The following is a 21386-nucleotide window of genomic DNA, read 5'->3' on the forward strand; positions in this document are numbered from 1 at the left end:
TTCTTCAGTAAAAGGCAGAGGGAACAAGATGCTATCCCTCAGCCTTCCACTTCAAGAAGGAGAGAGGATGTTCATGGTGGAGAATCTGTCAGTCCAGAGGTTCCTGACATTTTCATGGAAGGTGACTCACCTTCCAAGAAGCAGTAAAATGCTTCTCCTCCACCTCCACTTCCTTCTCTTCTCACTTCTCCTCCTCCACCTCCCACTTCAAATTCACATCATCATCATCATCCAGGAGCCTTCTATATACACACCTCAAAGTAAGTGAACTTTTCTACCTTTTTCGTTGAATTTAGGCAATTTTCGGTGAGCTGGAACCAATTACCCAAAAACCCATTGAAACAATGGTTTCGGTTAACGAGATTTTCGGTTAACGAGCAACCTGCTGGAACGGATTGTGCTCGTTAACCGAGGGATCACTGTACATATTGTCTATTCTTTGGTTTATCAGAGGCATTCAATGTGCGTTGTTATATGATCAGATCAGAATTTCGTTTGATATCTGATGAAAGGAAAATTGCACTTGTTTCCTTCTTACCATCAACAACTATGATGGTATAAGGTGTACAGTCACCATGTAAAACTGATCACTTTTCAGAATCTTTATGCCTGTTTGTGGTAGTTTTCAATGCTGCCAAATATGAATTTATCATCCTTTAACACATTGAAAAATCCTACTTAAAGAAGCATTCACAGGAAGTTAAATCAGTCATTATATTCACAGTACTGTGAAGACTTTTATACAGCATGAATTTTGATCCAATTTAGAACCATCAAAATTTCAACGACATGAACTTTTAGGAGACCTTGCAAACACTGTACCTTTCTCATAGCAACACATAGCAATACTGAATGTGCTCAGTGACAACAAAATACATTTATGCTTTTGTATGGTAATTTATTTTATACAGGTAGCTGTGCCAGCAGCTCTATACACCTGTTTGTCACTGACTCATTCAATCACTCACTAATTCAGTGACAGACCTTATGATTTTATAATTAAGTGAACTAAATAAGAGTAATCTGAATAAATTTAGCTGTGCCAGCAGCTCTAAACATGATGCATTGATTCAGCAGAGTTCAAGTTTACTCCCACTTGTTTTTATTAAAACTGTTCTAAATATTTTTAAGGGAATTCATTTAGTTCCTTAACTAATGGATATGTACAGTACAGTATATGATATCCTCAAATTATGGCCTCTTTTTCTGTAGCTGTAAGTTTTACCTTTCAGGAGATAATTTATTTCAGTAATAAATCATGTCAAAGTTTTCTAAAGCATACTTCTAACACACTTCAGACTTTCTCTTTTACTCAATAAAGAATCTTAATTCCATTCAATCGTACCTTATAAATCTGGAAAACTGTCTCCTAATGAAAGTACTAGAGTGTGTAATGAATTAACGATACTACGATTGTTTAATATTTTCATGGATGAGTAGTTTGAGAGGTGAAATCAAGAGAAGAGGAGGGAGGGACATGTTTTCAAAAAATCATTTTACGGAGGGCTTTGATGTATTTCAAAATGAACAATGTGACTCCTGGTGTCTCAGTAGGGTGTTCAAAATTCTTTGTTCGTTGTGTAATACCATATTGTCTCACACAAAATTGTAAAGATACTTTTTGGAGCAAGTGTACAGAACATGTTTTGTGAATACTGATATGGGTTGTAAGAAATTATACTAGAATTAAGAGCCTGACAAGAGAGACTGCAAGACACTATGCAACATGAAGAGCTGCCATCAGACAATCATGGCTAACCCACACAAGCAAGGAAAATTACCATAAAATGCTGAAGATGACAATGATGATGATATAGATGGGAGGCGAGACAACTGCTTGTTGTAGAAACTGTACTACTGCTCTAGTGGGTGATGAGCCCAAAGAAAAAATAAAAAAAATTAGTGAGTAAAGCTGGAAGAGTGTGGACTGCACCAGGGGCAACTTTACAGTAAATATGAACAACAGCAAAGTGAAGAAAAGAAAAAAAGTAGGGAGACGGGGAGATACACATGATAAGCTTGAATGGGCAAACAGTAAAATGGAAGAAGTGGATTGTTCCAGATATGAGAGTGATCTGAACCAGAGAGGAGTGGATTTAAAGGTCAAGTAAGCTTTAACAAAACTGCAGTTCAAATTGAACATGGTACACATACCATATTGCAATTTCCTGTGTTCCTGGCAGAGTGATCTGTGACTGCTCTCTTTGAAACACAACTGTACTGCTAATCTAAGCATATAATGAGCAATTACCATTAATATCCACTGAATCTATAGTGTATTTTGCATCTTATAATTATAAATGATGATCAAGACTCATATAAATACTGTTTGTTAAATCCTGAGCACTGTTTCTTTGGTTCTGTATCCTACAATTTTATAACAGCAAAGAATAATGTCTTATAAGAGAAGTCAGTTGTATCAAAATTAACAAGCTTCTTTACTTACTAATGCTAGTTATGTATATTCTGGATAGCAGTCAGTTCTGAAATGGGTGGAATAGAGATGTTACTATGTATACTCAGAGCTAAATAAATATATATGCCCAAATATATTTGATTGTGTGGGTGTCCTTCATTTATTGGGGCTGCCAAACTGCATTTGCATACCCTAAATGAGGTTGGACTAGGGCCTTATATAACCATCAGAAAGTTATTACTGTAAATGTGAGTGAGTGAATGATCACAGGATCAGACCCATCATTTGGTTTAACTTCTTGACTTTGTCACTGTGCGATCTTCAAACAACAATAAGTTATTAATCATCACTCCCATATCCTTTTTCTTCTCATTTCTTTTTAGCTATGTAAGCTAATAATAACTTTTCATTTAACATGATGATGGCTTACTTCTACTGGTCTACTAAGAATAATCACCTTACAAATGTTTGGGGGAAGGTGGAGTAGCCTTGAGTCTGACCACATATGGAGGTTGTCAACATCTATTTGAAGTTGACTATGGTCCTCAACAGCCTGAATATGACAGACCGTCTTTATATCATCAACAAAGAGGTATAACTTGGACAACACACAACCAGGCCTTACATATCCCTTTGTGGGACACCACTGAGCACTGCAGCTCAGATAGATCAGGAATCACAGATATTAATTATATGTTTTATCAAGAATGAAAGACAAAACAAGAGAAGTGAGTTAATCTTGTCATAACAAAGTTGTTCAGTATATGGCATACTTAAAATACAAGCACTTTCAAGGTGTCTACTGGCCAGACAAGACAAAATTCCCTGGCTTTTCCAGGTGTAAATTTGAAAAATTCCAAGTACAGTACATTAACTCGGTACTGTATTTATTATGACAGAATAACAACATTAGAGGTTTTCAATAATTTGTAAACAGTATACTACTGTGAAATTTAAAGATGATGTAAATGATATTAATCAAGAAATTGAAGACCCTTTTGCGACCCACCTCAAGGCTAGTGATGAACATCGGCAAAGACCTTGACACTCCCTCTCCATATTTTTCTCCCCGGATTTGTGCGATTCACGTGGGTCGACTTGGATATTCCAAAAAAAGCAGGAAATCTGGCAAAAACCCAAAAATCACACTCCTGATCCACCTACAGTATATGACTCATGATTAATATGTGGAATAATCCACTTAAATAAAGTAACTTAATTATAAGAACAATTCAGCTCTGACAATACTCATTGCAGAATTAGTAGGTATAACCTGTAATATTTGGTTATTTGATCACTAACATGAAATATGAAAGGTACATAACCAATTCAGCATTAGTTTATGGTAAGATTACTGTCAAAATAACAATATTTTGTAGTTGAACTGAATTCACACAAAATTCCAGGTATATTAGTAAAATTCCCTGGCTTTTCCAGGTTTTCCAGCTCAGTAGACACCCTGACTTTAACCTCAGGAATTAACATATCAACTGTAAAATACGCTTGACATAACCAAAACAGTATTAATTACTGCCACTACTATGTTACTGTGGGAAAATATCCACCAATGGCAGGAAAGAAAGAATAATGTACAGAACAGTTATTATGAAGAGGTTGAAAACCACTGTCAGGAGCCTTGGACCAAACAAATGAGTTATGACACTATTATGGCAGCACATTACAGAAAAATAAAGGGAAAGCAGTTATGCACATACTACTGGGCAGATTTGAGAAAAAATTCTTGGAAATCCTATGATATGATTGAATTTGGACTCACTATCACATACATGTTAGCCCACCACATCTATTGGACCTCTAGAACATAGGCAGATGGGATTAAAACCTTCAATGGTTATATCATCCTATTAAAACCAATGTATTGAAAAGGAGTTTAGGCAGAAGTTTGATCTCTTAAGGTTTGATAGCAAAATGCTCTCAAATTAAATTGTACTAAACTCATCTTTTCAGGGCATGGCACTGATCCTCTGAAATCATCATACACTGCAAAGACTCATTACTTTCAACAATACACTTCAACAGAGATGATTCAAGGCTTCAAAGTGGAGTGCTCTTGTTCAGAAAACTGGCATATTCACAAATCAAGCAAGATCTCAATCTGAACAGTTCCAGAATTCCAAGGTTATACACTATGTGGGTCACTTACGACAGACATAAAGTTATTTCACCCATAACTGTTCTTCTCTTAGCAACAAAATGTCAACTCATACTACAGTACTTATATACTTCAAGAGGTTCAACTTGTTAACCAGTGATATTATAATGCCTCCATAATTCTCTTTTCTTTCTTACCCCTGAGAATATATTGGAGTGTTCCGATGTTCGACAATGTTATACCTGTACTGATACCTGTACTCATAATTTCTTGTCAATATGTTCTTGAAGTTCAGGGAACAGTTCTTTGAGGAGAGCTTCCAGGACAGTCTGAAATAAAAATAAAAGATTGTAATTGAGCCTTTTACATGTAACAGTTCCAATACAGATTGACCCTATCTTATCCGGAATTCCATTGACTGGGAACCCCCAGATAATGCCACTGTTATAGAAAAAGCATTTTTCTGTGAATCTCCCGACTGCCACCTTATTGTTTGGTTGGTCGGGCACGCTTGTTATTCCCAGCCTGGAATTTGTTAACACAGCCATTGTTGTTGTGATTGTGGTTTTACTTGCTGGTGTTGTGTGATTGTCTAGTACTGTATTGTGAGGCTTGTTTGAAAAATTTAAGAATTCCCAAGGACAATTGGTGTCATCTTAAACTTTACTTATTTAAAATCATCTAACTTTGTTAACAAAAACAATTTTAAAACTTACATAAAAGAGGTTTTTGTTAAGAGCATGATGCTGCAGCGTAGTGAAGAGTTTTGTTGCTCCTCTGCGAGCATTTTGTTGACCCACTAAAGTACACAGAAGAACAGGTAAGTTATTCACAAACTGCTCACGAGCTTCATACCTGAAAGATAAAGTTTTTGATGCAACAAATCTACATCAGTAGCTACCACAATACACCAAATAATTAATATAGTACAGTACGTACCTTCTATTTCAGTAGTGTCGAGTGGAAAATATTTTAATGTTGAGGAACATTACTGAATAACATGACACAAAAAGATGAGGAACTCCAAAGTGACACAAAAGAGTCAACTATAATGTATGCATAAATTTTAACATGAACTAAGTTAAAAAGAATATATGACATAAGTGAAGAAATATGAAAAAGAAATAACGATGGGATGCCATTGCCCATTTGGTGACATTCTTGACTCTGAAACTAAGATGTGTATTCAATCTCATGACTAGGAAGAGGTGAAGGGCTATTTTTTGTTGTTGTTTGCCCATAGTCAATAACAGTGAAATGCCCAGAAGTGTTGCAAAGCCAGTCAGTCATGTTGACATCCTGGATTAAGTTACCCGGTAACCTTCCTCAACCCTGGGGGTTGACACTGACTCTGTTACACTGTGAAAGTGGGTACCATAGGCCTCATGGCCCATATAGGTCAGCGTGGCTACAGTACACTGAAGACTAAGCTTCTGGTACAGAAGATGAAACCATAGCTGGTAATACATTGCTGCCTTTTACTTCCCCAACTATTCTGCAACAACCAAAGCAACAACCATTGGGTCAGGGGGCAAGTGATACATACTACACCCATTCAGTTGTATGAGGTGGGTGTAAACTACAAAAATGTGGGAGACAAGGTTTTTAGTTATTTTCATACAATACTGAAAGCTTACCTTGTTCTAAGTTTGTCATCTTCTGTCTGAGGCTGATGTGTTGCTTGTATTTCATCATGTGAAGGCCAAAGGTTGTCTTTCACTGTGTGCATATAGTATAGTACCATAGACTCACTCAGCATACTAGATACTGTTTCCCGTACATGTCTGAAATCCAAACAATTACACACATTACACTTTATACCCTATTGTTTCAAGGATATACAACATTCTAGTCTAGTGTCCAACCTGCCTTCCTTCTATCCTATTCTACCATAAAATTAGAAACCTTCCATATCAGGATAGGTTAAAGAAACTTAACTTGCATTCCCTAGAAAGACGAAGAGTGCGGGGAGATATGATAGAAGTATTTAAGTGGGTGAAAGGAATCAATAAAGGGGATATAGATAAAGTTCTTATAATATCCGAGCAGGATAGGACTCGGAGCAACGGATTCAAGTTGGATAAGTTTAGGTTTAGGAGGGAGATAGGAAGAAACTGGTTCACAAATAGGGTGGTGGACGAGTGGAACAAGCTTAGCAACTTTGTAGTTAGTGCGGGAACTCTGGAAAGTTTCAAAAGGAGGCTAGATAGATTCATGGATGATAGAGAGTGGTAGTAACTCTCGACAGGAGCTGCCATGCACAGGCCAACCAGCCTATTGCAGACTCCTTATTTTCTTATGTTCATATATAATCTTCCCTTTATTACACTATACACTCTAAAGTATCAAAATTGACTCTGTTTCATTAGCCACAGCATTGCCTCATACCCAAGTGATGCCATAAACAAAGAATTGATAAATATACAAAAGAATGCCTAATACAAAAAAGTAGATTCACAGGCTTTCATAGCAACAATCTAACCTAACCAAAACACCTAAATACACTAGCCACAAACCTTATGACTTACTTAGTTATAGTCTTTCCATAGGTAACTTGAACAAAGGAAATCAGTGTTTTTCTGAGCCACTTGCCCACACCTCTCAGTTCACAAAGTTCTTCCAGGAATGAGAACAGCGGCTCTGCTACCGAGTCTTTCCCTCCATCACCACTCCCTCCATCAGCAGATGTATCCCCACCATCCATCATCAGCCCTAGGTCTTCTTCATCACTGTCACTCTTACCGTCACTTCTGGATATAAAGTTGAAGGGCAATAATTACGTAGGTACTGTACAGTGATACAATAATACAACAAAGAAAACAATATGCAGTACTGTACAATATGATAAAGATCAAAGAAATACAAAAAAAGATGAAAAACAATAATACTCCAATAGGTATAAATATTTCTTTTGGACTACTGTACTGTATACATAAATGACCGATTGATCCAAAAATCCCAATTTAAGGACCAGAGGCCGTGATGTAAATGACTAAGATATAAAATCTAAGGGGCCATTAAAAAATTACGTAACACAGATGGGGGTGGGGGTATCAAGCCAGGCGTCACAGTGTGTTACAGGGGGTGGGGAGGGGGGGGGGTGTCAGAAGAAGTGTTATGTGACAGTAAAAAATAAAATAAAGCCTAAATAATACAGATGTAATCTTTGAAAGTCTTTAATACTAAAAGTGTACCAAGAATTACAAAGAAAATAATATATGTAGTTCTGAGGTCTTTCTATACCTTGTCAAATGCATGCATATTCTATTTTTTTCAAATGAAGGTGAAAGCAAGTAATACAACTTTAACAATGAAAATAAATATATTTTATGTAATATATTCCTGATATATTGCTTGCATGTTAAAAACAATATACCATACAGTATCTCTGAAAACTCAGTTCTCAGTCTAAATATTTAAGTGTCCAGGGGTGGTTCATGTATGTTGTCCCAGATCTAACAGTCTTCCTGCCACACTGGTTCTCTACTTTGCACAGTCATGATTGATGTTCTTTTGTTAGCCCTGGTCTCAGTATCCAATTCTTCCTCCATGTGCCGCTCATACTCTTCTGTTTCCAGGTACTTGACAACACACATGAATTCCCTTTGTCGCTTGGCAGCTAGTCTTTGAGGTCCCTAGCCTTTCTGTTGGAGCACTCACAACAGAATGGCTACTGCGACTCGAGCAGTGTTTCTTAAAATGTGAAGTCATGGACTTGACTGAGGCAAAGTATTTGTCACATGTTTCACAGATGAGCTTCTGTGGCTCATTCTTCAGATTAGGACATGCCAAATCATATGGTAGATTGACAAAGAGCAGTGGATATTTGGCACTCAAATCATCAAGACAACATAATAAGTCATCTGCTGTCTGTACAAGGGGAAGTGGTGAGGGCAAGAATCTGTTGGTAATAACTGAAAAGTAAGAACTTCTTGGTGCATTACAACAAGCTGTATCTTGGCATTTTATGACCTGAAGAAAATATTGACTCTCTTTCACATGTTTTGCATACCAGGAAGGACTCTTTTCAAGGATTTCCGATTCATTTCCTTCCTGTGGATCAATATATTCAGCAACTGTTGGGTAGCCATCAATAACAGTAGCTGACCAAATGTCTGCGAGAACTTTCCCTGCATGGGCAAAATTTTGCCCCACCATTTCTTCATCCACAGTTTCTCCATTAGAATTTAGATAGCTTCCAAAATGATCCTGAAGTAAGATGACTCCAGCTAGATCATGGCTAAGTGGGGCCATATGTCATTCAACTCTGTAAAATGCACTTCGACCTGGTATATTTGTTGCAATGAAGAGAGCATCTAGATCATATGTGCAAAAGTAATCAACAGCACACTTCATGGTTTTTTCATACCTAGGGTTTTCATCAGGACCACCAACTACTGTCAAAATCATGACTGGCTCTGGCATACCATCAGGAGTAGACATCTGTTCATTAAACTGAGGTAAGGAACACACTTTCTTCATATCTCTCAGATATCCCATTGCAATTGAAGATGTGTGCTTAGCACTTCGTATGGCTATAGTATGTTGGACCAGAATAGGTGACCCCTTGTTCTGCAATACAGTTTTCCTTTATTGAAATACCAGCTATTACTGATGGTATTAGCTTGTGTTTAGGGGCAAAAACAAAATCATGGTCACCGAGTGATTTTAGATTCCAAATGAATTATCAGAGGAGCCTGTTTGTTTGCAGCGGTAATGCCTATTGGAACTCTTGCCTTGTCATCTTGTGAATGGAATGTGACTTCATGTGGTCCAAGTAGAGAAGCAATCTCGTCCAGATAAGAGATAGATGTTCTAGCAAATAGGGTATCTGGATGTCTAGAATGTGCACTATTTTCAGACCTCATTAGTTCAACAAGAACTGTTGTCACATGTCGTTTTCCCTCTCGAGGTGAGGAATTTCTAGGCAGTAGTCGCAAATAAACTGAGCTGTGTGATAATTGTAAACCCTTTGTATGTAAAGCAGCTGTTAAGTCACCCAGAGTCTTGACAGTTCTGATTACTTAAGAGCATCTTTTCTCATCTGCTGCAGAACCTCCAATTGCTATTTCTACAATGGCATTATGTCACAAATTATCATCTGCAATCTTTGGTGGCCTTCCTTTGGTTGAGGATGGATTGCCTTTCAGCTTTTTTCTTGTTGCTTCATCCAATTCTTCAAGTTTTCTTTTGTAATTTTCTCGAAACTTTCTTTGTCTTTTCTGATTCTGTTTAGTCTTCTTTAGCTCTTTCTTCAACTCATCAATTTCTGTTTTTCTTTTTCAAAGATTTGCGTTCTTCATCTGAAAGCATGCCACAACCCTTTTATTGTACAGCTCATTGACATGATCCTGAAGTTCACATAATTTGAGATTCAGCTGGTCTTGTTTTGGAGAGGTAATGGCTTGCTTCACTGGGACATGTGTTTTCACTTCCTTTACACTGACAGTTTCAACATTCCCTGTATTATGATCATCAGCTTTGTCTTCAGGGTCAGCTTGTTCTTTCTGTACTCCATCTTTGGGAAGCTGTTGGAAGAAGAAAAATGATGTCAGATTAAGTATACCCAATGTGTATTTGTTTTATACATGTAGAAGAAACATTCAACTAAAACTACAGCTAAAAATTTGCAGACTGTGTTCACTATGTACCCTGTTAGTGACATTTTTTCAATTTTTCATTGCAATATTAATTTACTAAAAGTCCTACAGGATATAAACTAAAAATGTATAAGATACTGTGTTAAGTTAGGACTACCTTTACAGAAAACCAAGGTAATTTTTGAGTTAATGTACAATTAAACTGATTTTGCTTGAGATACTGTTGGAAAAATACACAAATTTGGAGGGGCCAAGCTTGCTCTGGCCTCTAATTTGTTCATGTAAATTTGACATCAAATAAGAATGGCACTGCCAGAAAACTTGGGTTTTAGCAACTTTTTATGCTGTCAGGCAAATAACACTATATCACCTTATATAGAGCATTCAATGCTGAACACATAAGTATGGTACAAACTACCAAAAGTGGCTTAAAACCTAAAGAAATAACAAGAAAATACAGAACTGTTTACCTCTCAGCGCACCATGTATGAGGAAGAATCAGCTGATGCATCTGAGTGGCCTGAGTGTAGTTGCCCTGGCTCTCACTAGATGGTAGCAAATGATATCTGGCACAGTTTTCAAGGACGAACAACTATTCCCGCATGTTGTGGAAGGGAAATTTGTTTTTACTTGCTGTGGAATCTAGTACCCACTTTATGTTTATGGTCACAGCACAAAACCTCCAAAGTACATTATACATAATATGCACTTACAATATTCTATTTTGATGGATATAATGGCAGTGATGATAACTACTCCCTCACACAGAACAAGACAAGCCTATTATTAACGGTACCCGGCTACCCGAGCCTAGTACATTTTCACACTAATTCGCACCATGGAAATTTGCACAAAATTTATGAAAATTCAGACTTCTGTGCGAATTTTAGGGATCTTGTCTTCCCCTGCCTATTATTTAGCTGTTGGTGTGATCTGGAGCAGTGTTGTGAGTCCAGGAGGAGGGGGGGCGGGGGGGGGGTGTACAGGGTTGTGTTACATAATATTTTAGGGAGGTTTGGCTTGGTATTACAGAGTCTTACAGGGGGTTGGGGGGTGTATAAATTTTGGTAGAAAAAAGCGTTACGTAATTTTGAATGGCCCCTAGTACTTCAAGATAACCTCAACATTCATACTGAGCTTCAAAAAGATTATAGCTGGTAAGAAGGTAACCTATATTGGTGGTTAGGGTAGGTTACTAACAGGTAATCATTTCTCTAAAAAACCCACATTATTCTCCTCACCAAAGATATTAAAAAAACCATCGGTGTTTGTTGCCTCATCAACTCCTGAGAATATCTGTTATAGAATCAGAACTCTCTCTTAAATGAATCCCTTAGAATTAGATATACAGCTGAAGAACAAATTATTGTATAGAACTATCATACTTTTCAGAGAAAATGTTTGTGAGAAAATTCACAAGAGAATACTAAAGAATTACAGAAAACAACAACAAAATACAGTAGCTTCCTCCCCTCTTTGTAGTTTGAATCTGGAAGAAGATTAAAAAGAAAGAAGTTATTGAACCCATGAGAATGCAAAAACAAGAGCATATTACCCTTTAAAAAATGTAGAAAAGGAAAACTTATATTTTTTTTTCTGTATTTCTGCTTGTTTTAGATGCTCCGGTGAAGGTGACAGGTATGCATATATGAGCTCTGAGCCAGAGAGTTTTTCGTCATTCAGAGCGGCATCAAAATAGTTCTGTGCCACAACACGTACTTTCTCCAGATGAGCCTTGTCAGCAACTTTCCCAAATAGCATCTTGCCAGGTACATTAGGTAATTCTACTGCTTTCATCCAAGGGGCAATTTGGCTGCAAAGCAAAAATAAGCCATGAAATCTAACAATCCTTTGGGCATCACAAAACTTTAAAGAACATTTGCTCATGATTTAATGGGCTGCAGTATATTTAGCCAGAAAAATGCAGATACAGAGTGGATAATAATAACAATATTGACATGGCCGAGCCAATTGAGAGCCTGTGCTCTCTTAGCGGCACAATGTGTATCTTTAATCATTCCAAAAGTCATTAATTAACACTAATTACTCAAATTTTCAAATTGTAAACCCAGATCCTTAATCAGCATGTAAATTAGTGCTTCTATATGAAATCTAAACAAAATCCATGGCATGAACTCAAATGGTGAAAAAACAAGGTCAGGCATATTTTTTACATCAAATGACATACCTCTGTGTCACCTACTATACTATAATGCTTCATTCTTTGCCTGCAGTGCTGGTAAGTGTTACTTTCTACATTTAGTAATTACATGTACAGTACACATATATGGGTTGATAATTTTTTATTGTATTTTTGTAGGATGGGGAAAGTGCCTCAATAAGTCGGAATTTGGGATAACTCGGCAGGGCCAGAGCCCCATATGTGCCGAGTTATCAAGGGTTTACTGTCATCTACATTTGTAAGAAAATGTATATAAAGGTGATTTAAAATTTATGGGCACCGTGTAATCAACATTTTAAATACAGCCCTATATTTCCGTCAAACATTACCCCGGTAAGTACACTGTACTAATAATTAGCTAAGTTACTGATTATGAATTACATAATTTACAATCAAACTTGTTTAGAATTGAGCAGAAATAGCAAGTTAATTTTCAGAATATTTCTTAAAAGTTGGAAGAAACAGCTTATTAACTACTGTATTTCAATTCTAAATTTCAGAACATCACAATGTTCCAAATTCAGGAATAAGAATCTGTGAAGAGATTACTATAATAACTCCCAAGGAAGGTTCACCTTTGTTTGGGAAGAATCAAGGAGATATTAAGACAGGCACAGAAGGAAGGAAAAGTTCTTAAAAGTCTGAATCTAAACTAAATGCTGCAACAGATAACACTCAACCTTATCTTCCATACAGAGATAAAAAATAATGAACAAAGGTGTGAATCTATTACAGCCTTCTAATTCGCTACATATTTTCCTTCTACCAAACTACAGTACCTGCTTCTACGGAGGGTGGCTAATCTTAGTGTAAGGAAAAGGATGAACAAAAAATCAGGTGGTTTACTCTTATTAGTATCTTACCATAACTTTCTATGAAGGTCAGTAAGCAGTGGCAATTTCCTCACAATTACCCAACCATGTGCAGGTCCTGAACTCCCAATAGAGACCTCAAAGGTATCCATGGCAGTGGAGGATGAGGTAGATGATGATGATGAGGACGATGAGTTAGATGACGTAAGGACAGATGCTGAGGATAGATCTTGGCATGATGAAGTCTTCACCTCCTCTGAATTTAAGTGAACTAACAATACCAGGTGGGGGATGTCCTTCTCCTCAACAAGCTGGAACATAAATACGTACAAGTAAGTGTTTTGAAGTACAGTATACAATTTTTCTTTCACTTATGCACTGCTCTCACATGGAAGTGAATTTCATATTACCTGTATAATAATCATTCTCAGTACAGTATACAGTACGGTAATGTGATTTTCAACAAAATCTAATTTTGGGCCAAAACTGTCGAAAATGCAAGTCTTACACCTTAGAAATTTTTCGACCAAACTATATCTTCCTCTCAGAATTAAAATTTAAGGGGTTTTACTAATTAAGTACTTACAGAATAACACATTAACACCAAAATCGCACTTACGAAACCCATAATTGGATAAATTAGCAATGAAAAATGTCATTAAATTTCCCAAGCGTATTTACAACCACTAATTACCCCGCAGTTGATTCGTGGACCTCATATTAGAAATCACCATGTTCAGGAGTACCTATAATGTGATTTTCAACAAAATCTAATTTTGGGCCAAAACTGTCGAAAATGCAAGTCTTACACCTTAGTAATTTTTTGACCAAAATATACTTTTCTCAAAGAATTAAAAATTAAGGGGTTTAACTAATTAAGTACTTACAGAATTACACATTAACACAAAAATTGCACATAAGAAAACCATAATTGGAGATAAATTAGCATTGAAAAATGTCATTAAATTTTCCAAGCGTCTACAACCACTAATTACCCCACAGTCGAATCGTGAACCTAATATTCGAAATCACCATGCTTAGGAGTATATATATATATATATATATATATATATATATATATATATATATATATATATATATATATATATCTATATATATATATATATATACAGTATATATATAATTATAGTCTGCTCAGTATGGAAATGTCAAATAGCCCCACCCTCCTTCTCTCATCTTACCTTGTGATTGGCCAGTTAGAAAACAAATGATTAATGAGGTGCTGTAGCTTGATTAAAATTTGTTTCCACAGAGAATACTGCCACATTATTCAATAACAAAACCATACGTCATATTGCTGGGTGGGGCCCAAGAGTGACATTTTCCTAATGAACAAACTAAAAGAGACACTCACCTGTACACTCTGGACATGAACACGCCAACGACCAATATTGTCACTCCAAAGTGCTGTTCTCTCAACGTGGGTCTCCAGCAGTTTGTGATCACTACGCAGCTGACTGATATCCCCCTCCAGGTGTGTGATGACTTTTGCATCAGCTTTCCCACTTTGTCGTAAAGCTTGCAGTGCCTGAAGTGTTAGATCCAGTTATTCATCATATATCAATCAGTGTCTCTATCTAACATGCTAAAGTGTTCTCTTATACTGTTCCTTTTCTATCTGGGTTGTCCCTCTCACTTCAAACAGCCAAGTACAGAAATACTCACTAAGAGTTTATTGGTGAGTCTCTCCTGAAGGTGTGCCAATTTATTCCTGGCATATGTGGAATGATCAGAGAGCTGCATCTGTACCTGCTCTATTGACTCTGTGGTGCTTCCTTCAGTATTTCCTGGGCCTCCATCCTCTGAAAACATCATATGATACATACTTCAAAAATACATTAATATTAAAAAAATTAAAAGGGGGCATAAGATACACATGATGTCCAATGATCCTGATGAAAATGTTAGAAATAAAAATGAGAATAAAATGGATAGTATACATAATCTATAAAGTTTTTTATTTTTTATTTAGGTTTATCAAAGTACCATAATACAAACTCCAAGAGTACCACTGCAGTGGAAGTAGTTTAGCCAAGGTAACTGAAATTCTTAAAACTTCTATACACTCACAGCAAGGCCTACCTTCATCATCTTTATCTTATACAGTACTTGTATGAATGGAATTTATGATGTACAATTATGGATGAAGTGTAAAATAACTACACGCAATACTTAATAACATAGCAGAACAAAGAACTAACCAGCACACTCAGTCATGAAGTCCACACCCTGGAGTGCAGCTTGATGAAGCATTGCATGGTATGTGGATGATACCAAGAAACCAGTGTAGTGACGTTCCTCTAAGGTCCGCTCCACCTCCTCTCCAATTTCGTATAAAACTTCAGGTCCTCTGTTGCCCAAAAGAAAGGCTTCCACACCACGAAGAGTTGGCTGCACAAAATAAAGTACTCCCTGTACTCTTATTAAACACTTAACACAAATTTCTGGTACAGGAGCTAGGGAGAATGAGTGCCACAAAGAGATGGGAGAGTCTACTGTATGTTGCTCATAATTCTGGCCACCCAACACCATAGATGGAAAAGGTTGGAAGGCTGATGCTGAAATTCTTCTTTTTGACCAAACTTAGATCAGATAATTTGGAAGAATCATATAATGCACAGAAAAGCTATAGGGTGAAAACATAGGTTTATCCAGACAATGCTAGCTGGTATTGCTGTAGGAGGCTGTTGAGTTATGAAACCACACTTACAGTGCATATCCTGCCATATAGACCAGGATTTCAGGATCAATTGTATTTCTAATCAACTTCAAGGTGACTCCCCGGGAAAAAGAAGGCTATGAATCATTTGATCCAGACTTCATTATGAAAAGGGACTTCAGGGCCAAACCTCCACTTATGACCAATAAACCCTGGTTCAGATACTTGTGTATCTGAAGTCAGCAAGAAAAAAGGGAAGAAGAAAAGTACTCCAAGTGTTAATATGGGTATGCACCCCACAGTGGGAGGTATCTCTACCTAAAGCAGGAAAAAACATGTACAGTAGTTACCCAGCCTTATAAACTCCTTCAGTACCACATATGATTCATAAGTCTTGGTCTGGTAAACAGGAGTGACCATAGTCAAACCCACCCTGCACTTCTTGAACCATTAAGCTCACGGCAAATCTGTACAGATCAGGTAAAGGCAAAGCACAATGTAAAAGGAGGAAAACAATCACAAGATACACAAGGAGCTCCACACTTGGACTAAAACTTAAAACAAAATCTTCTAAACATAAGAACTCAACAAGTCAATCATCCATGTAGACTTTCTTTTGAAGCATCTTTTAGATAATCCCAGAGATCTTTATTAAAATTCTCATAACAACTTTCAAACTAAAAAGAATCATCTTGAAATGCAAAAATCTTATGCCTGAGACTGAGACTGACAATGAGCACCTTTGACATTATCTAGGTAAGTACTGTTTTCACCCACAGACTTAGCTGATTATTACAAGAGTCATCTGAGTTAGGTCAGAAAAAATATGAACTTCAAATTAGTTTTAAAATATTCAAACATCAAAATACAGTAAAGGGATCTACTTAAAATCTGTAATATAAATCATTGTTGCCATCATTTCAAGAGTACAGTACATGAATATTTGTATTTCTCTATGAAAAATAATTAAAAAATAGATAAATAAACAAAAAATTAATTAATAAATAAATACATAAAACTAAGTAATTTACAGAGATGTAGTTAAGACTTATGTTGTCAGTCCTAAGTTCTTCATCAAAGAAAGTAAAGATAATCTTTGATTCGACTCCATCAATCTTGACTGAAGAAGGTTGGAATTGTTGACTCTACCTTATCAACCTTGACTGGTGGAGGATGGGGGCTGAGGTAAGTATAGTAGATCTCTGTTCCTAACTGGTGGTGCAACTTCTTGTCTGCATGACGAATTTCTTGGACTGCAGACCAGAAACTGATAAGTGCACCTTGTCCAATCTCGTCCAGATAAATTGAGAAGTAGCGACGTGCAAAAGCAGACTCAAGTAGTGCTTGGAACATAAGAATCTAGAACAAACAGTTTTGGATGAGATAAAATTTTTGAAATATATACAGTACAGTACAGTAGTACAGTACATGTTGTGTATTTTAGATGAGTCTGAAGAACGATAAACATTTTGCCAAATACAAATGATTGAGATTATAAATCTTATACGTATCTAAATTGCGTGCCTAGATTTAAGGTAGAGTGAGTTCTGCTATAACGCATGTTTTGACAACACGAATTTGCTCTAACGCGATTTATGAATAGAGGAACGATATTTGTATAACGCGAACGCTTGTTTGCTGTAACGCGATTTTCGCTTACTATTTCTCCAATTTTGTGGTATTAACTGTGAATATGGTAAAGAAAAATATCTCCAAGAAGCGTTCTGGTGACCGAATTCCCGGTGATGATCGTAAAAGAAAGGATATAACACTTGAAGAGAAGCTCGATGTTATCAACCTCAAAATCACCCTTCTCCCCCATCAAGTTACATTCATATTTTTTCAAGGTAAAGTGTTACATTTACTGTATGATTTCATTATTAGATATGAATGTAACATTTATTTAGACTGTGCTATCCTTTGTGTTAGGCTAACTACTAAATTTTTTCGATTTCGTGTAATCTGCACCTAACCCTATTTTCTCCATAAGCCCTGTTATTTCTATTACGCGATTTTCTATAACACGATATTTTACAAGAACACAACTATCGCGTTATAGCAGAACTGACTGTACCACTATTTTTGTTCTGTACAGTACGAAATCAAAGGCAAATACAGCATACTATTCTGATCTTACCAAATTGTAGGAATCACTAAAACAGTACAGTATTGATATTTCCAAATAAAGACATGCATATGAATAAATATGAATATCTCTCCATTCAGAAGTTGTGGGGGGGAAAAAATCTGTCACAATACAGTACTGTATTGGGTAAATTACCTTTGCAATACAGTACAGGTATAGAATAGTTTATACTAACAACCAACCTTCCTTCCAGGGAGATTCTGAAGAGAGTGGGAGAAAGTTTCAGACAAACTGTGTGTAACTTGCGAACTGCTAACACAACCTCCTGACGTGCCTGATTCTACTGCCACTTTCCCAGTGTTCAGAATACTTATTCGCCGTTCACACTGGGCTTTTGCGTAAGTCAGCTGGTTGATGTACCGCTTAAGATTTCTAGCCTATAATGAGAGCAATGGAAGAAAAGGGAGTCAGTAGTATATAGTGTATATCATAATGCTTAATTTTTAAGTGACCGCCATACCTATCACTGCATAATGTGGAGATCAAGTACTGTACAGTGGTCCAAATCAATACAGGTACCAGAAGGAGATGAATTCAAAGGAAATTATGTTTATTTATGAAACACATGTGCCCCCATTAGTACAAAAAACTATTAAATGGCTTGAAAATCTACCCATGCATTTCAAATGTTGGAAGTTATACACCGACACATTGAGCTACATGAGACAGACCCGTGTTAGTGAATGTGAAAAGCTTAAGGCTCTTGGTATGATTCACATAACTTGTCTTATGCCTGCCAGGATGATTTTACAGCTGTTGCATTATAAATTTTCCCACTTGAATTTGAATATTTAAACAGGATTATACAGGTACAATAGCTAGCCAGCCAATCAAATGCATGAATTTCCCTGAGGTATTAAAGTAAATTCAAAAGAAGGTGAAAATGAGTATATGAAGTGATACTTCCTATTTTGATCATATCTGCTGTGATCACCATTGTAATAATTGAACCTTGGCCTGCTCTTATCGTGTACCAATTAACAGTTAAATCTGAAGGACATCACATGATGGCTGGTGCCAACAGGGGGGCTAAATGCCCCATCTTGGCTATCATACCCTCCTTGTTAGTTATGATGAGGTCCAGCAGTTTGAGTGTTGGTTCACCTCTATAGTGAGTTGGATCTTTAACATGTTGGAATAGGAAATTGTCTCTCAGAATTTTTACAAAGAAAACTGCATGATTATGAAGGCCATTAATTGGTGTAATTTAATTCCCCCCTTCCAACTTTTCTGTCCAGTGGATTAAGAAACACCAAAACTTCAAGAGGGAGGGGAAATAGTTAGGGAGAGTTGATATCATGAAGATAGACAAAGAAAGGTAATTGAAAAGTAACATGTATATTAGTATGGTTTGGTGGATAAAAAGATATTAAAAAAAAATTCACACACCTGAAGCAAGTCCCCTTTTCCAGATCCTTGTGGTGTACTTTCACGACTCAGATCGACCCCCTTGGCTTTCTTCAGGTTGTTGATGGCAGTTGCTTGCATTATCTCATTTATTATGTTTCGTCTGCACAAATTCAATCATATAAAAATCTTCACATCTGTATGTTGTTCTGTACCAAAATTTTTTAACATAATACTATCAGGAGTAAGACATATACTATTACAGTGACAGCACTTAAAAAGTCTATGCTCTGATATGCACAGAGGTAAGTTCACAAAGAACTACTTCAAAAATTGCTCTTTGAAAAATTAAGAACTAAAAATTTGACTACTTTTAGAAAAAAAAAACATGAGGAAAACCATGATCTATTATACAAAAAAACAAACACAAACATACAGATAATAGTACAGCATACTGTAATTTCAAGAGATCACATTGTATACCTAAATACAGTAGTACAGTATATGAAAAAGTATCAGTCCATGCACACTATGTACTGAAAACATATCTACTAAACATTCTTATGCAAACATAACACATGCATGCACTGAAGAAGGAGAATGAATAACTTTATACGGTACAGTACAGGTATTGTAATCTACGTACACAAACCGAAATTTAGAGAAATATATAAAAACAAATCTTTACTAGTACTGTATAGGTACTCCTGAACATTGTGATTTTGAATATGAGGTCCACGATTTGACTGCGGGGTAATTAGTAGTTGTACTGTAATTACGCTTGGAAAATTTAATGACATTTTTCAATACTAATTTATCTCCAATTATGGGTTTCTTAAGTGGGATTTTGGTGTTAATGTGTTATTCTGTAAGTACTTAATTAGTTAAACCCCTTAAATTTTAATTCTGAGAGAAAAGTATATTTTGGTCAAAAAATTACTAAGGTGTAAGACTTACATTTTCGACAGTTTTGGCCCAAAATTAGATGTTGTTGAAAATCACATTACAGTACATGCATATGAATTATACAGCCAGTAATGAAACTAAAAAAATTATATGCACAGATAAAAATAGGGTGTAAATCACATCAAATAAAAAAAATTCTGTACTAGTTAAATTTACAGACAATTACAATAGAAATAATTATATGCAAGGTAAAGTGTTATGTACTGTACACTAAGTTATATCTAACACATCACCTGTGAAGGTAATTGATCCTGTTCAGTATTTCTAATTATAATTGTTATCTGATACACCTGTAGTAGCCTTTATTGTAACACTTACTGTGACTTGGTGCAAACAAGGATATGAAATGTATTAAAGCTATGAATATTTTGAAAATTATTAAGAGCATGAACTTACTCAGCCTGGCAGTCAAGGTTCAACTCTGATCTTTCAACTATTACTGTCTTCCAGTTTTCTGATAACCCCTGTTTCCAAGGACACAGTGTCTCCCATTGTCCACCATCCTCCACTATCCCAGGCAGTCTTTATTTTACAGGTACGTCCTCTTCTCATATATAACTTCAACTCATCACATCATCATTACCCAATTAATTACTGTACAATGTTTGTCTCTTGCTGCCCCTTCTCTCTCATCATATACTGTACTGTACACTACAGGTGGCCTATCAAAAATCCGGCAACCGATAAACCGGAACCTTCAGTTTTCAGGCATGGATTTCGGAGCGCATTTTCAAATATTTCTTTGTTTATTTAATGAAGATATATGTTTTAGCTCATAAAATTCATACAAATTACCCGGCCAGAATATAATTTACATTGCTGGAATTCTTACAATTTGATGATCATTTTGAATATAAACATCATAGATTTTGCATTAGACATACAAATTTTAGATAAAATGTTTACTCTGAGTAAATATGTTATCTTTTGTGCAAAATATATGAAATTTATATTCAAAATATTCCTGGTCATACAAGGAATCCAGCAATGTCAATTATATTATCCTAACTTAAGTGTTTAATTTTCTTTGTTTAAAGGACTGTACAGGTAGTCATTTTCTGTTAAACTTGTACAGCAAATATAACCATCAGTTTTCCGGCATTTTCGAAAATCCGGCACTCCCC

The 21386-nt window shown here is 36.2% G+C and overlaps 1 protein-coding gene across 7 annotated transcripts in view; it reads right to left on the reverse strand.

Moving 5' to 3' along the window:
* Positions 1 to 303: 303 nt before the first annotated feature.
* LOC121878875 (sorting nexin-25-like) overlaps positions 304 to 21386 on the reverse strand; it is a 31640-nt gene continuing 10557 nt past the window's right edge. For 2 of the 7 annotated variants that reach the window (XM_042385299.1, XM_042385298.1), the window contains 12 exons: positions 19339 to 19459; positions 18132 to 18326; positions 16953 to 17162; positions 15346 to 15535; positions 14810 to 14946; positions 14499 to 14672; positions 13175 to 13434; positions 11685 to 11942; positions 7058 to 7279; positions 6167 to 6313; positions 5246 to 5384; positions 304 to 4858 (listed from right to left, as the gene is read on the reverse strand). In XM_042385299.1, coding sequence (XP_042241233.1) covers positions 4790 to 4858; positions 5246 to 5384; positions 6167 to 6313; positions 7058 to 7279; positions 11685 to 11942; positions 13175 to 13434; positions 14499 to 14672; positions 14810 to 14946; positions 15346 to 15535; positions 16953 to 17162; positions 18132 to 18326; positions 19339 to 19459 — 2122 coding nt within the window. In that variant the 3' untranslated portion in view covers positions 304 to 4789. Of the gene's footprint in view, positions 4859 to 5245; positions 5385 to 6166; positions 6314 to 7057; positions 7280 to 7709; positions 10058 to 10599; positions 10722 to 11684; positions 11943 to 13174; positions 13435 to 14498; positions 14673 to 14809; positions 14947 to 15345; positions 15536 to 16952; positions 17163 to 18131; positions 18327 to 19338; positions 19460 to 21386 lie in introns of those variants that run through there. The other 5 variants (XR_006091245.1, XR_006091246.1, XR_006091244.1 and 2 more) reach the window with 5 other exon arrangements.

This window comes from Homarus americanus, unplaced genomic scaffold, assembly GCF_018991925.1.
Source record: "Homarus americanus isolate GMGI-L3 unplaced genomic scaffold, GMGI_Hamer_2.0 scaffold19969, whole genome shotgun sequence".
NCBI lineage: Eukaryota > Metazoa > Arthropoda > Malacostraca > Decapoda > Nephropidae > Homarus > Homarus americanus.